Here is a 17,430-nt window from a genome sequence, read left to right as displayed (position 1 = left end):
AATATTTAAACAGGAACATTCAACTCATAAAATATTGGTTCCGACGAGGCTGAAGCCTCGCTATCACATGGTCTTTTTCACCATCGGTGTTCGCCATCTTACTGCAAGATGAGGTTCGTTCAATAATTATTGAAAATAATCCACTTCCATCTGATGATTGTGACATGTTATCACCTTGATAGTTCAATGATATTTTAATATGTAGTTCATTGTATTTTATGTTATGTTTTTATACTGATTGTGTTTACATTTCAAAAAGTTTCTGGGATTGCCCCGTCCGGAACATATGTTCTCGGGCCCTATGAATGAAAAATAGATAGTACATGAACATTAATTTATTGATTTGATAACCTGAACAAACGGAGATGTTTGTGCATCCATCATACCATCTTGTGGTGCATGCTGTATGGTTTTTCGGACTTTCGCTACTTGAACTTAAGGCATTCCTTTCTCGACGAATTGCGCGATTTGTCCCCAGTCCCGGTATGAGAACGTGTTAACAATCTTATTTATTCAGTGGCTCATTCTTGACACACGTTTAACCAGTTTGTACCATCTCCAGATACTGTATGTAAAAGAGTGAAAGCTAAATTAAGATTTTGTTACAGCAAGTCACAGAAGTATTGGGACAGCAAGTTAGCAAACTTGCTCACTAATCGTTGATAACTTTAGGTTTGACAAAACAGATTTGACCATGACAAACATTATTGCATACAAAAACATCAACCTTTGTTTTTTAGATATTACTAGCAATTTTACAGTGAAAAAATGAATGGTAATATTCAAAATTTAGTCAAAACTCTTGTGGTTGGTGATTACGTTTGTTAACTTGCAGTCCCAATACTTGTGTGACTTGCTGGAAAATGCACTTGCACGTTTGATTTGGGGGCACATGTACACAACTTGTTAATCACAACATATTGTTAACAAATTATAATGCATGCAGTCAAATTTTTTCTTCAAATTTCGATTTGCTTTATTTTTTGTCGGTCTTCAGTATTGATTAAATAACTTGTTTTCCCGTTTACAGTAAGATTACCAGGGATACCCTGTACGAAGCCGTACAAGAAGTCCTTAAAGGAAGTCAAGAGAAAAAAAGGAAATTTCAAGAGACAGTCGAACTACAGATTAACCTGAAAAATTATGATCCACAGAAAGACAAGCGTTTCTCTGGAACAGTGAAGTATGAAGGCTTTTGAGTTTTCAAACCCCACTGGGGTAGTTGGACTTTGATGTCTAACGGACTCGTACCCAGGGTCTTTAAAAACTGGGGAGGCAGATATGCCACTAATTTCCTTGTATAACTAGAAGGTAGAACTTTGTGGTTGTGGTATTATTTTCAATACATTACTGTATACAGTGAATGGCTGGCAAAACGCATGGATTCAGTTCAGTGATGATTTAACTATTTGGCATGTATTAACTTAGGCATGCAGGTGGTTTTTTAATATAACCTACTTTAAAATCTATAAATGCAGAGTTCAAAAATCAGATACCTGAATACCTCAAGTGGTCTTTCATTTACAATTTCAATCAGTTCAAGGCATTTTAAGCGGTTGCCCTCAAATTTGGTGTACTTGTTGGTTGAAAAATTGGTATTCAAAAACCCCGAGAGACGTATTTGAAGTGAACAGGGAATATCCTGTTTTGAGTTGTGAAGCTACTAGCAAGATTGGGCTGTCTTCCCCAACTGCAACAGTTAAACCAATCAGAGCAGCTCGTTTGATTTTTTTAGAAATAATAAAATTTGCTTTGTATATATGCTTTGACTAAACTGCTGAAATGTAGTTGCCTTTGGGATCAGAGTTGGTAATCTTTTCAAGCCCTTATTATAGTTTGAACTATGAGCGGGCCTCTTCATGATAAATCCTCCTTTTCACAGGCTGAGGAATATACCGCGACCGAAATTCAGGATCTGTGTTCTTGCTGATCAGCAGCATATGGATGAAGCTAAAGCTAACAACTTGCCATGTATGGATGCTGAGGCTTTGAAAAAGCTGAACAAGAACAAAAAGTTGGTTAAGAAATTAGGTGAGTAAGCGAAATTAAAAGTGGAAGTGCTCAATGCTGTTGGCACATGCAATACCGTATTTCCCCCTGTTCAAAGCACACACAAAATTCACATTTCTTGTATCATTAAATTTTGAGCATAGATTCACTACCTATTAATAGAGCAAATGCAATGCGTGATTTAAATTGAAAATAAAGCTAAAGGTAAATTAACAAGATCTATCACTAATTCTGTTGTAGATCTCTAATTTATATTCTTATTTGTACCTTAGCTAAGAAATATGATGCTTTCCTAGCTTCGGATTCTCTCATCAAGCAAATTCCTCGACTCCTTGGTCCTGGTCTAAACAAGGCTGGTAAATTTCCAACTCTGTTGACTCATAACGACTCAATGGTTGCCAAGTGTGAAGAAGTCAAAGCCACCATCAAATTCCAAATGAAGAAGGTAAGATAGAAAATTCTATGATCTAGACCGCAAATCTCGGCATGTGCACAAAAAATACCTCTAGTTGCCAATTTTTTATCGAACAAACTGTTTTAAAAAATGTAAGGAAATTTATAAATGAAAATGTTTTTTTCAATGTCTTGTTTTCATCAGACTATTCTTGTGTTCATTTAAAGACAACTATCTAATTACATAAATAAAGAGGGGTAATTTTTGAACATTAAGAATAATGGAAAGTTTGTCTTTTCTGAAGGGGAGAAATAAAATCTTTCTTTGGAGTTCCTGGACAGACCAACCCACTTGCTGATATAAACATTACATCACTGTTTATTTACAGGTGTTGTGCTTGGCTGTTGCTATTGGCCATGTTGGAATGGGTGAAGATGAACTTGCAGCAAACATCAATTTGGGCATCAATTTCTTAGTTTCATTGTTGAAAAAGAACTGGCAGAATGTCCGATCTCTTTATATTAAGAGCACCATGGGAAAACCTCAGCGATTGTATTAATTTAATATTCATCTTGTAAGATCAGATGTGTACAAATAAATGAGTGGTCCGAGGTGTACATTTGGTAGTTGTGTTGTCTTTGTATGGTTGAATCACCAGTCACTGCAATGGATTTAAGACGCGAGTGATATGTACCCGGTATTAAGTATTTGCAGTGTACGCTGAAATCCCTTAAAGCGGGGGAGTCGTCACCTGCACATGCGTCAGTTGGCCATAGCGTTTCATTGTTTACCAAAAAAAGCGTTGTGTTGTTGTTTTGGACTTCCTGCGCGTTAGCAGGTGACAACCCTCTCGCTTTAAGTGCTACATGGTGGGTATATACTGTTTATTTTTGCCGATGTTTAATTATATTAAAAACTATTAAGTTTTGGTATACCGGGTAATTGATATTATGAAGAAGATAATTTTTTGGAACATGCTTTTATTGTGGTGACCATTAGCAACTACAAACTTGCTGGAAATGAGCGTCTTGGTATTTACTAAATGGTGTTCTTGAACCAGAGTAACTTGTCGTTGGTTGATCCTACAAGTAGCTTTGGAGTTCAGTTGTAATGCCTAAGCTTCCCATCAGCATCTTGTGAATTTCAAGAGGTCAAAGGCTGTGTTTACAGAAAGAACTCAAATGATACAACAATTTAAAACTAGAAATACAGATATATTGAACCACTCGCATAAACTTTAGGCCTTCGATTGCAGATGTGTCTGTTAAATGTCTTTTAGAGCTATCCCAACAATCAGGGTTTTTAGTATAACCAACCATTCATTGTAGTTGAATAATAACTACACTAAAACGTTAGCAATCTAACTTCAATACCAGAGTATTCCCTAATCTATATATGAAATGGAGTCAATTATTAATCTACGTATACATAGAACAAAACTGGGTCTTGCTAATGTACATAAAAAAAAAAAGGGCAGATAACTGAACTGTATTAAAAAAGTGAATATTAATCTACATAGAGATGAAACGGAAGTGTGGAGTTGCAGAAACGCTAATCTAACACAATGGGGTACCTGGCCAATAATGCATGCAACTTTTTTTTAATGAAAATGTATTTTCATAGGGACTAAGGGACGACGTCAAAAGATAGATGTCGGATAAAAAACTTAATTCCTTTAGTTTTTTTCCAAACCCCCCTACCCCCCACTGAAACTTAATTGATAAATATTGGTCATGGCGTCAGACTACATTCACCATTAAATACAAATTGATAATCGGACAGTAGTATTGCATAGCAGTTGGTTGTCGGGTGGATGTAAAAAGATTTTACAAATGCGCCTCATTTGACGCACAGATTTACACTCGAACCAAACCATTTTTCTGTTTTTTTCCCTTTTCGTTTTTTTCTGTCCATGATTGGATAGAAAAAAAACGAACTACAAATACTCCAAGATTTTTTTTGACTTCATTAAAAAATAAAATCGTTTTTGTAGGATGGAAACTTTTTGAGGTCAAAACCCCCCACCCCCAAACTAAAGGAAATAAGTTTTTTTATCCGACATCGATCTTTTGACGTCGTCCCTAAGTAACGAATGAACAGAAAATACTTTTTTGGCAACTATGACCTCGGCACTTTTCACCACCAGACTTTCTCGTCCAAATTGTTCTGCACTTTTTTTCTTGTATACAATATTTCTAGAAATGATCACTAATTCAGAAGCCAACAGATATAATTTGAGAGTCAATTTTCAGTTTTTACTGAAAAAATGTTTTTGTCCCAAACTTCTGAAGGAAAGTGCAGACTATAAACGGGACTATTTTGTGAATTTGTGATGAAAAGAAAGAACTGGTGGTGAAAAGATTAATTATGTCCTAAACTGTAGAATATGTAAATTAATTACCTTATTTTAGCCTTAAAAGAAACTAATTTCGATGCGCATTTACACTCGGGGGGGGGGGGGGTGCTTAATCTGGTATTATGCACTTTGGTCGAATATACATCGCTATACTAGTGTATTGCGCCCTCTGTGTCTAGTGGCCGTTTTGTTAGAAAGTCGGTGGGGGCGTCTGTTCATATCAGATTTGCCTTGTTGCATGCGAATCTAAATGAACATCACTGCAATCGACAATGTAAATCTAATAACACGATAAAGGCATTCTTTATACTAAACCATTGCTCGGCTCTGTCAAGTAGCTTGTCGGTATGATATCGATTGAGTGATATCAGTGATAAAACTTTCTAGTTTTGGTAATTTATAAACGAGCTACTGTGTTGTGGATTTGTTGAAGTTTCTTTATGTTGACTTGTGTTATACTGTGCAGAGAAGTATCTGCATAGTCTGGAAGGGACACTAACATATGGACGAGGTGATTAGATAAATCTCTATTAATGGTAGAGGCTCGATTGTGATTTGTGAGAAAGTCGGTCATAAATCGTGACAAAGTTCATTGATTTATAACGTATTTGGAGTAATTAGTCTTAATATTTCTCAAAAAATTCTATTTAAAGTGACGACGCATCTTTTAGTATCACGGTCGATCGAGGTTGCATGATTTATTTATCATGAGTCGTACTAATTCCAATTTCTTCCTTGGGGCTTGATGAAAGGACGTCAACTCAAGCGCACCGGTAGTATGTTTCTATAGGACTACTAGAAGGCTGATACTATTTGATTTTATCTGAAAAAAATGACATCTTTCTGTCTTCTTCCTTGAAGATGTATGCGATGGCAGTGGAGATTCTTGTTTTCTATTTAGAAGTGATTTTAGGATCATAAACGGTGAATTACGGCATGTTTCTTTGTCATTTACCAAAGAAGAAGAGTAATCCGTTTTCTTTGAATCAATTGGTTGGTGTAGCAACTTGAAGATACATTTATTTTTATAGATGGTTCCATTAACTGTTGAATATTTTTGAGTAAGTGATCAACGTTGGTTTTAGAAGGCGTTCTCCGAGTACACGTCTTCAAATCACAATCTATACCCCTGAATGAGATTAGTCTACACAAAACTGGCAGTATGTCAGGCTGAATTCGAGAGAAATGTCGCGGTTCTACGGCTGTCCTGTTCTCTCCCTCCTTCTCGAGTCGACAAAATTGGCCGCTGATACTGTCTCGTTACGCAATTATTGCCGTTTATTCGCCGTGACACATATGATAATTAGTATACTGATACGACTCGATGATTGGCTGGATGGATGGAACCGGTGTACCGTTACAGACAGCACATATGGTGCGCTGTCAAACACGTAATGTTTAACTGTTTCACACAAAATTTAGCCAATGAATCTATTTTAAGTGTTATACATGTAATAGTTAAATTCATTTAATTATAATAACGTGTTCACATCTGTGTTCCTTGCGTCGGTGAAAGGGAATGGTGAACACGTTACGTCGGCGTGAATAACTAAACAAACAAAACCAAAAAAAACAAAGCTAGGAATATAACTCGGTAAATTTTTGGACAATGCCTCGTGCATCGAAAGTATGTTAGTATGTTGAAGTTGCATTTCCACTCTATGGTTTGTAGAAACCATCTCACTGACCCCTGTCAGCATCATCATGAATGGCTTTGGATTTTGTGTTGTTCCCAAGAAATGTTAACAGAATCCTGAAACCATCTAAATAATGCAAACGCCACGTGGCATTCAGTAATTACTACAATTAAAAGTGTGTTTGCTTTAGTGGTCAGGCAATCTTGTTTCCGTCAAGTGCAGACTAGCTTCAGAGCTCCAATAACTTCTCGGTATCATCAGTGGAAAGTGTTCTTTTTATAATACAACGTAGGAATGATAGGAATATTTTATTTGTGAAGAATGAACTCAATTTTCCAGGAAATGTATTGAGTGCAGGTGTTTCGTTTAACTATGGAGCTCCATGGTTTGACTGACCGTAAATGCAAAACACCTTTCCTATCTGATCCACGCCCTCTAGTTCCGAAGCTTTTCTGCGACGCAAATATCCAACTATTTTTGTTATTTTTTGCGTTATTATTGGTTATTTAAAACATAGCAAATATTGTTTGTCTTTCACTAACGACTGTTATCGTGACCCATGATAGTAAATACTCGTAATGCTGAAAATATATAATGATGAGATATGGTAGTCATGCAAATACAAACTAAAAGAATAACATACAATTATTTTTCATGGACACACCCAAAACATGCGCTAGATGTTTCATATAATATTATCCTTGTTATCGAACGAACATTTGGTCAATCTACGGCAGCTGTGAATTCTAGGTCGATATGATTTTCTCACACTGTTGGACGGATGTTGCATTTTAACTGTCGCGCTGGTGGATTTTACGTTGCTTAGAGAAATTTGGAAAATTGTTCATGTCATTCAGTAACTCAGGGAACAGTGAGTAGATTGCGTACTTTTTGAATATGTGAGTTCACGATATTTTCATGATGTCACTAAATAATTTTAAATTCATATTTACTGAAACGGATTTTTTTTTATATTACAAGGAAGCAGCAAAGTTAGTATCTGATATATTGATTCACTATTATTTACTACAATAATTCTTTATGTGACCCGGGTGAGCAAAATTGTGAAAACATCAGGGTAAGCAAATTTGTGACGACATTCAAGTTCGGTAGGGTGAGCAAAATTGTGCCGGCATTGGGTGTACAAATTCAAGTTTGTGCTGACCTTTACAATACCAGGACATCAAACATTCACGTAGCATGTTTCCAGCAGTTTATTAAACGGACTGACGTATTATGTCCGAGGAGTATAACAGGCCGCACAAGTGGCCATTATTGTGACTCCTTGTTGTGACCCCACGTACGCATTAATGCATCAGCTCAGGACAAGACAATTTTTCATTTTTGAAATACACGTTTGACGAAAAATATCAAACGTGCATTTTCAAAATATAGAAGCTTCAAAAATGTCTAACGTCTCTAAAATGCAAAACATGCAAATATTTTCTCTCGATGTCGAGCTTGCATTCTTTTTAAAACCAACCTTTCCAAGCCCATAACAAAATTGGTCATAAATCGCATGACAATGTTCATTAGTTTATTATGTACAATCATGAAGCTAATGTATCATGGTACAATGTGTGTTACAGTTACGCTTTTTGAGAAACGTGTCGTAATATTTCTTGAAAATTGCTATTTTTAGACAATTACATAGAACACAATGTTAAAAATAATTGCATTTGTTGATACCTTTTAAAACCTAGATTTTTTAAATAATTCAGAACAACAAAAATTACTCCATCATTAACAATATATGATTTTTTCAGCCTATGTCACCAGGCTAGATTTTGAGATATTTCATAATATCTCTGCCATAGGAACCTATGGTAAAAGCATTATAATAGTACCAAAATGGTGACTTTCCACTAAAATACAACCATCTATTTCTCGAAAAAAAGGCTGGTGACCCCCAATTTTTTTTAGGTCAAAATCCTTATATTGCCTTGGAGTACAGTTTATTGCAAAATGAATAAATTCTGGGTTTTTTAATTTATGAGTAGGCTTCTACCTTAAATCAATTGTTTATAACACTGCAGCAGAAAAGCTTCGACATCAACACGTCCGTTAGACTGGCGCAGTCGGGCGATTAATTTGTTTTTGTAGTTTAAATAAAATAAAAAAAATCGCGAAATGGAGGTGTTAGCGCGAAATCACCCCGACTGATTTATTCTGCAGGAAATTCATTGCTATTAAATATTCATGATGCACATATTATAATGAGGTGGGCGCGGAAATACGTGCATAATGAGGTCAACATGGTGAAGGTCACACTGCAGACACAACATGGCGGCTCGTTGAAATTCGAGTTTATCGTAGTCCTCGTTTCTAATTCATCACAATGTGTAAAAAAGTAACTCGTACTAGTAGTAGAATTAAAAAATATCGGCTGCTACAATCAGCCGACGTCTTCTCGGTCAGAGGTCAGTTGAAGAGACGTTGTGATTGGCTTAGATGATTGTCAATTAGAACACTCATTAACATAATTACCCGTTGAAAAATCGACGGGTTCCTGCAGTGTCGATAGAGGGCCATGCAGAATAAACCAGTCGGGGGGATTTCGCTTTACACCTCCATTTCACGATTTTTTTAATTTTAATTAAACTACTTAAACAAGTTAATCGCCCCGACTGCGCCAGTCTACACGCCCGTGTGCGTTATGTCTCTTTCCTGGGTCCGATGGTGGGCCGCCCTCAGCGGCCAACCTGGTCCGCGTAAATCTGTAGAAAAATATTTCTTGAAAATTCGTTTTTATGTTTACACATGCGTACCCGACCCCGCAATCACGGCAAAGTGGATTGAAGAATTGAAATAGAATGACATCATTTATTTACACAATTGACAGGAGTCGACAGAAAAACTGTGCAAAATATTTTGTGCAATGTTTTTGTTTCCATGATGAATTTACCGTATCTTTCTACCTGTGTAAAATATATTTCCCTAAGACTTAGGTGTGCAGTTTTTTTTTCATTAATCCTTTCATGATTTCCTGTGCATTTTTTTTCTTATTCTGTCATCGCCCGCCCTCAAGTGTTCCTAATGGTCAACCCCTTATCTCTACGCCTTTCTTCACGTTCATTGGGATTATTACAGTATAACGGTATATAAATCTCGTACAGTCATAGCAGGATTGCCCGGTTCTTGTGACTTTTCAGGGACGAATTTAGGTCACTTAAGCGCGCTCGGGCCTCTGGGAAGAAGAGTGAAATTAGGTCAGAGAATAGCGCCACCTAGAGTCTAGGTCACCGCTGACGTTGCATTTAAGATGGCGGCCTGTGCACAGCTGTTGCGAGTGTAGGTTGATAGATACGAAATAATCCGGAACGCACAGATTTGCCACATGGAACGCGATTATATGGTTGACACGGAAACTGATCTATGAAATCATTCTAGCTACAAAAATAAGGTGAGTCCGATCATGATATATCAACGGGTATTCCCTTGGCCAACCCGGTATTTCGCCAGTTTCACTTTGACCCAGCTCCAAGGGATACCACGATTAAACTTCTTGAAATTGTGAATTTGTCTGGAGAGATCACTCGAAGCAGCCACGCATTGCGAACTGCGAACACGGACTCAACGAGTGATATTAACGTGGCTTGACCGTATTTCCCATCCAATTCAACGCAACGAATCAGTCGTGTTCGTCAGATTCGTGTTTTCATGACCGAATCAGTACGGCCACGAATCAACCGTGGGTGATCGGGAAGTATGTATCCCGAACGTGAGTTTCTCGCAATAACAATCATAGTAACAGTTGATCGGTCGGTAATCCGTACCAGCAGTGGGCATCAATCCGTGATGTTATTAGAGTGGTATATTACATGCAGGGCTGAAGGTCTCGTTATGTAATTATTAAAAGGCAGGAAATCATATAAATTATCATATGTGTCGATATTTAACTGAATCCGTAGTTGTAATTTTTTTTTAATTTATGTAGATCATAATCGCAGTCTTACTAGTAAAGACCTTTAGATGCTTGTTTTTAATTTTATATAATTCACAGTTCAGATGACTGGACTTCAGAAATTTTCTGGTATTTTTTTCAAAATGTCCTACATGTTATTTTGTTCAATCATTTCAGACAAAGGTCATGTATATAAGTGTTTTCTTTTACATTTATTGTTTCACGCCCAAAATATGGCAGATAATTAGAATTGTCCCATGATGCTAGTTTCCATTTTGTACAAAATATCCTAAGCTAATGTTGTGACGAATGCCTTTCGAAGCGGGAGAAGACTCAAGTAGAATAGCAGTTGTAGTGTTGCCACATCAAGGGGACTTGGATTGCCCCAAGGCTGACCAGTATTTATGAAATTTACAGCATTTTCCCAATTATAACCCTTCTGACATGGATAATAAAAATGAATGACAGCTCATGTTTTCATACTGATCATAACATTCTTCAGGGAGACTGGTGAATTGTAAACATGACATATCGTGTTTGTCGCATATTGTGAAACAAAAGTTCAAGTGCATATTGGGGTCAATGTCGTGACATGTACTCGTCACTGAGCTCAATACTTAATCAAATTCACATCACCAAATTTTGATAAAAATACTTTGTTAAAATAAAAGTTAAAATGAGCTTCGTACATGTATTTAATTTTTTATAAATGAACCTTTATTGCTTGTTATGCCATGATTTATACTATGTACAATCCACACCATCACTGGTAGCAAAAACAGTTTATGCTGATTCTATACACTAAAGCCCCACTGAAATTCTTTGTCAATAGGGATTTACATTTTTAATTTAGCTATTGGGAGTGATGAACATGCATTTTGTTTTTACTCGTTGCTATCATCTCTTCAACGCATTAAGTTTGTTTGAAGTTTTCCTGAAAATGTGTAAACACAGGTAGATGGTTCTTCATCTTTGATTGATACAGATTTCATGTTCTAGTAATCAGCAAGTGATTTAGTATTTGAAAAAAATCTGGTGAGCCTAAAGTCACATGTTGAAGTGTTGATAAATCAGGCAATTCAACCAGACCTGCAAAGGACTTTGCTATGACTTTATGTCCAAGTGGTACTGTTAAATATGACTATTTAGCTCGCAAGTTATTCTAGCTAATCCTTAATTTCACTAATTCAAGACATCACTTATTTAAAATAAAGTATATTATTATACATCTGTCACGGTAATGTCATAAGTTACAGTGTGCTGTAATTTTGCGGTATTTTACAAGGTATTTTCATCCTACCATATTAGGAAATGCGAATTCCAAATATGGAATGATTACGCACATAAGTGTCCTCTAATAATAAAAACAAACATGGCTGCCACCAGGGTTTGACCGGACTTCACACAAAGAAGTTTGTTGATTCTGTTCTAAGCTATTTGGATTTCGACATTCCCATGATGTATCCTTGGAAGAAAAAGATGTATAATATTATAAAAAGGTTATTACGAGGACACGTCAAAGTATGCACTCAGACAGTACGTCGTCGCATAGACCTCCGCTGCGCATACTTAAGGTATCCTCGTAATAACCTCATATTCTCACAATGAGATTGTTGACACTTTAGGTAAATGAAGATTCAGTTATTTCATGCATAGAGTCAAATTTGCTAAAATGGCATGTAGCTATTTCAATATGTTTACGGTACATTTGTTTATATTAAACAACATTCAGACAATGCACTTTTACTTTCTTATGCAAATTTCTACTTAGAAAAATGTTGCTGCAACAGAAAATTTATAGAAATTTTGGTTAAAAATGACCTCTAATTATGCCATATACTTGTACTTGTTCTGATTGTAAAAACATTATCTCACTAAGCTTTGTAAATAAAAATAGGATAAATTTGTTTTCAACCATTTGAGGCTGTATTGGGATCTTGATATACATTCTTAGTGACTGTTTTTGGTCCATGGTTAGTCTAGTACGAGTAAATTCTAGTGGTCTTAACAATTTTTTTTAATGAATAAATTTAAATTATCGTTTTGACTCATATCCGTTTATAAGCCTTCTTAATTATTTCATTAATTTGCCGTTTTCTCTGTGGGGGTTAACATTTGGACAACTATGGTAGTGTTTCCATCGTTATTTATGTCTAGAATATTTTAGTTTTAGTCGCTTTCCATCGGAAAAATACAAACAGGCAATACTTTTCATATTACTTACTGGCAGCGACGAGAATGGTCAGTGCGTGCATCAGTTCAAAAGCTGTTACTGACATATTTTTCTGGTTTCTTTTAAAATTTAAAAAAAATTCAAAAATGAAGGCTCACCAAACCATTTTTTTTAACATCAGCCTGAGACGAATATTATTTTTCTATGGCTGTCACTTTGCAGTCTAATAATGACATTGTTGACTCACTTACCAAAGTAATTGTTTTTCGATATATTTTTACACTCTAGAAGTACATAGGAATCTCTTAAAAATATTTAACATTTTCCCTATTAACAATCTTTCTTCCTATTGATTTTGGTATGTCTGTGGAGGCTTCCAGAAGACAATGTTAACACAACCAAAATTTTTGACTTCATGGAATTATTCATACACATGTCTGTGGAGGGGTTTTACTTGGAAACAAGATAATTACCTACTAGTTGAAAATTCAGAAATGGAATTTTAGATGGGCAGATTTAAGGAAAAATTTGTAAATCTTACAATTGACAGAAAAAAGAAGAAAAAGAAAATGTTTTCCATACTTACTAATGTGAATGTTACATGTATAACCATAAAATCTGTATCAGAAGCCGCATCCCCGATAGAAGCCGCATCCCCGATAGAAGCCGCATCCCCGATAGAAGCTGCATCCCCAATAGAAGCCGCATCCCTCTTAGAAGCCGCATCCCTAATACCCGGTAGAAGCTGCACCCATTTTTTTTTTAAATTTCATCATTTCTCATATGTGTTGATGCTCTGATAGAAGCTGCATCCCCCCTGTTGCATTGTACCATTTTAATGAAGATTTTACAGTAATTTATTAAATTAAAAAAAAATCTAAATCTACAGTACATTTTTACAGCATAGCGACGTTAATTTTTATTATGTATGTCAAATGTTGACTTAGCCACTCTGAGGATTACACTTGCATAAATAGATTAAATAATTAATAATGCTGAATAACTTTATTGCGTCACCATACATATGCTGTAATCATAGATGTTTATTACATAATTATGAGAAACTTATGGGGTACACTGTTTTGTTATTGATATCGGGGTATAGCTTTGACCTACAAATATATATGCAAGCTGAACTGAATGTCAAGGTTGCAAATATACCCTGACATTGAATTTCAAACATTTTTCTTTCATTGATATTTTAAGGATGTGTGCAGTATTAGGAAATAATTAATAATTTTATAATAATTTTTTTTATCAAAATATTTGTTTTCTCTGCAATGTTTTTTTTTATATTTATTTACATAGTAACAAGCTTCTGGTCTACACTTTAGTATCAATATTAATAAAAAAAAAAAGAACAGCTGTTGATCTACGAAAGTGTCTGCATGTTATCCCTTGACCTCCCCAGCAGTCAACAAGCTGACTCAAGTTTTATTGGTTTCACTTTGACAAAAGCCGTAGAACCAATACTGTCCATCATATTTCTTGTTTTTATCATGACTTGCTGTGATAGTTAATATTGAAATCAGAAACAAATAATAAAAAAATAACATCAGTTTACTAATTTTAGAATTTTTAAAAGCGTTACAAATTCTTGTTAGTTTTCTGTGTGACATCAAAATGGCGGATGTGGATAAAAACAATGACATTCAAAGCAACAAATGTGTTATGTTGTGTGGCAGTATGTCATCTAGAATACAGTAAACTCTTGCAAAAACATGATCTTTATTGATGAATGTCTACTGATCGAAAAGATATTGATGGTTTGAATGATCTTTGTGTCAAGAAGCACGAGAGGATGTGATTTATGGGAAAAATGTATTGAGGGTTTATAATTTAGAAATTTGTTTGGTTATCCAAAGTTTTTTATTCAGACCACCACGCCATTTAGCTAAGTTTCAGGAAATTCCTGAAAGGGGTGAGGCACTAAGTCATTTGGACAACTTGATCGTGACGTGGATTTCTTAATCAGACTATAGTAAATATATAAGCAACATGTATTTCAGACTAGTGACTTTAAAAACTTAATATCAAGCTGACATCCATCTTTAAATCAGTCTTGTTCATGCATAATCTTGTATCTGTTTCAGCCGAAGGCATGTGGAACAGGCTGTCTAACTTGGCACAGACGGTTCAAGGTGCTGTTGTTGTGGATCAAGGCACCGATCAGATGGAACAAGGTTTACCTGAGACGGTGAGTATCACTTGCTCTGTCTCCCACCATTCATTTCTCCCACTAGCAACAAAAATTGGTTTTGCTTATCATCATTGTGCGCTTTAGTTTGAAACTTGCGTCTAACACATTATTCCAATTTTTCGCAGTTTATTTGTTGTAATCTCCTAGACTTGGACACTATGTAGGAGTTGGCTTTGTACACATGCTTCAATACCTATTTTAGTTTTATTGTAATAACTTTGGTTTATTTATAGACTGAGGAAGACATCACGATGGATGACGCTAGTTTTATATCGACATCTGAAACCAACGATGAGTTGCATCCACAAGAACAATTGCTGGCTCAACTCAAAGATATGATACGTGAAAAAGACAAAGAACTCAGTGAAAAAGAAAAACAAATACAGGTACTGTTGTTAATATGTACATGGAAGGTACTAACGGAAGGAGCCACGATGCCTCTTAAATTGGCCACTTAAGCCTCTTAAATTGGCTTATTTCCTTTTGTTTCAACCCAAGTTAATCCTGATAAGGACATTGTCTAGCTCATCTTTAATGTTGATGATAGTTTAGGTGTGAAAGGTCAAAATACGCATTTCACAACCGGAAATTCAACAGATCATTTGATTTCACAGATTTTCATTAATAGCAATTGTAACAAGAACAAGATAGTTCATTAGTTCTTCTTCAATCGATGTTGTATCTGCCAATTTTTCATTAAAAACAACATTCCAACTAGACATCATTTTCAATCTTGTGTATGCGCATTTCGTCTATTACTACCTAACATGCTCCGAATATTACCGAATGCTTGAGATTAGCGTAACCCATTGTAAGAAGGTGCCAAGAGCTAACAAGAACCAACAGACAAAATTTGAGTCAATTTTCGTTTTTTTGTCCCATTCTTCTGAAGGAAAGTGCAGATTATATACTATTTTGTGAATTTGTGATGAAAAGAGGGAACTGGTGGTGGAAAGGTTAAGGGCACACTGGAAAAATTTTAGGTTTTCCGAAAGTAAACAAGATTCCATTTCTATGTAGAGAACCTAAATAGATTGTTCACCGCTGCAGTTTTTGCAATTACACTCTAGTTGGAAATTCACGGAAGTGTGTTTGTGATGAGGAATTTGGATCCCAGTATTTGATTTACTTTTATTTTGTATTCTTCATTTTAGGAACACAATGGAAAATTGTCCAAGTTCAAGTTACAAGCGAAAGCCAAGATTTCGTCTCTGACCTCTCAGTTGGAAGAACTAAAGAAAGATAAACCTGACGGGGTCAGTAACTACTGCATCTTTGTCAATTTGGGTGGCGATTTACTGTAAAACGTTTTAGTTTTTTTTGCCTCTGTTAATTTCCATGATTTTACAATAAAAAAATTTCGAGGTCTACTTTAAAACTTGTGCATTCTGGTGTAACATTCCAATTTCGTCTTTGTAGGGAGGTGATTTTGTTGTATAAACAGGGAATCCAGCGAATAAATTGAGCAAGCTAGAAATCTGCCCTTCATTCTTGCATGGAAACCAATTGATGGCGCTATAACTTAAAACTTAACAGGCATTCATGAGAATGAAATGTTGTCACTTTGACTCCTTAGGATCCCAGTGAAAGTCAACATGACTCCCTAGGATGCCAGTGGAAGTTAATATGAATTTCTATGATTCCAGTAAAAGTCACTGATTTCCTAGGATCAGTTACTCCATTGGCCCAAAGTAAAAAGTCCATTCCCATAAAAATGTTGGGGCAACAAAATAGATGTATTTTTCATTGTGACATATTGTGATCAAAATATGCAGATGTATTTTGTGAAAATTGACAAATGTTGTCTTTGCTGCCTAAAGAAGTAACTTTTTGGACCAAATAGACATAAGTTTACTATTCCCACAGGTCAAAATTATTAAGAACAATTTAAAATAAATTATGTTAATGGTGACAAAAGTTGTATTTGCATTTAAAAAAGAAAATCAGTTCTTTCCTAAAATCACTGACTCGACAGTAAATTTGAAAGATCATCATCTTTCATTTCCAGGGCAACGGTGCTAGTGGGGCTGAAGGAGACACAAAAGAAGAATCGGCAAACAGAGGGAAACTACTTGTGATGAAGAAAAAACTAGATGACAAAGAGCAGATGTTGAAAAAAAAAGATCAGCACATAAAAAAAATTGAAAAAGAGTTGGGACGATTGAAAAGTAACAATGGTCATGCGGAGGAGATGGAGAAGAAGTTTGAAGAGCAGATGATGGTGATAAAAGAACTGGAGGAGAAAGAGCGGCTTCTGATTGGGGAACTTGGAGAGAAAGATAAAGTGATTGAAAAGCGAGAAGCTGTTATTGAAGCGATGCGGAGTGGCGGTCTTACAACGAGCGAGGTAAGGTCATCCATAATGTACCCACTTTTCAGATAAATATATGTTTATTTGTCTACAATTTTCTTGTTTACAGCGGCTAATTCATAAACTGACAATATAAATTTGATGCCTAAAATTAGAATACTATAAAAATGATGACATTACTTTCATTGAAAAACTCATTTTTTTCCTATTCCATATTTAAATTTGAGGTTATACCGCCCTCTATCACAATTACTGTGGAAAACGTTTGTTTTTTGTAACATTGGAACTTTTGCAGTTTACTGCATCCAAAATATAGACATTTATTATGAATTTGCTAAGAAGATAGAACAGATATTAATTTAAAAGAAGAATTTTTTTGTTAGCTGAAAATCATCTCCATCTGGTGATAGAATGCACTATTTAGATGCACCCATAATCTCAGTTG

At 35.6% G+C, this 17,430-nt stretch overlaps 2 protein-coding genes across 3 annotated transcripts in view; both read left to right on the top strand.

Annotated features, from left to right (window-relative positions):
* The first annotated feature begins 4 nt into the window (after positions 1 to 4).
* LOC100378081 (large ribosomal subunit protein uL1-like) lies at positions 5 to 3,021 on the top strand. The gene is made up of 5 exons (XM_085506495.1): positions 5 to 113; positions 1,031 to 1,183; positions 1,883 to 2,031; positions 2,283 to 2,455; positions 2,793 to 3,021. The coding sequence occupies exons 1-5, from the start codon at positions 109 to 111 to the stop codon at positions 2,961 to 2,963; spliced, it is 651 nt and encodes a 216-aa protein (XP_085362621.1). The 5' UTR covers positions 5 to 108; the 3' UTR covers positions 2,964 to 3,021.
* A 4,102-nt stretch (positions 3,022 to 7,123) lies between these two features.
* The window catches only part of LOC100377934 (uncharacterized), a 48,992-nt gene continuing 38,685 nt past the window's right edge, over positions 7,124 to 17,430 (top strand). The window contains exons 1-5 of one of the 2 annotated variants that reach the window (XM_085506492.1): positions 7,124 to 7,268; positions 14,568 to 14,671; positions 14,908 to 15,060; positions 15,829 to 15,930; positions 16,683 to 17,021. In XM_085506492.1, the coding sequence (XP_085362618.1) occupies positions 7,244 to 7,268; positions 14,568 to 14,671; positions 14,908 to 15,060; positions 15,829 to 15,930; positions 16,683 to 17,021 (723 nt within the window). In that variant the 5' untranslated portion in view covers positions 7,124 to 7,243. Of the gene's footprint in view, positions 7,269 to 9,608; positions 9,801 to 14,567; positions 14,672 to 14,907; positions 15,061 to 15,828; positions 15,931 to 16,682; positions 17,022 to 17,430 lie in introns of those variants that run through there. The other variant, XM_085506493.1, reaches the window with a different exon arrangement.

Source organism: Saccoglossus kowalevskii, chromosome 12 (assembly GCF_978046115.1).
Source record: "Saccoglossus kowalevskii chromosome 12, keSacKowa6.1, whole genome shotgun sequence".
Lineage (NCBI taxonomy): Eukaryota > Metazoa > Hemichordata > Enteropneusta > Harrimaniidae > Saccoglossus > Saccoglossus kowalevskii.
This window is presented reverse-complemented; position numbering and strand designations above follow the sequence as displayed.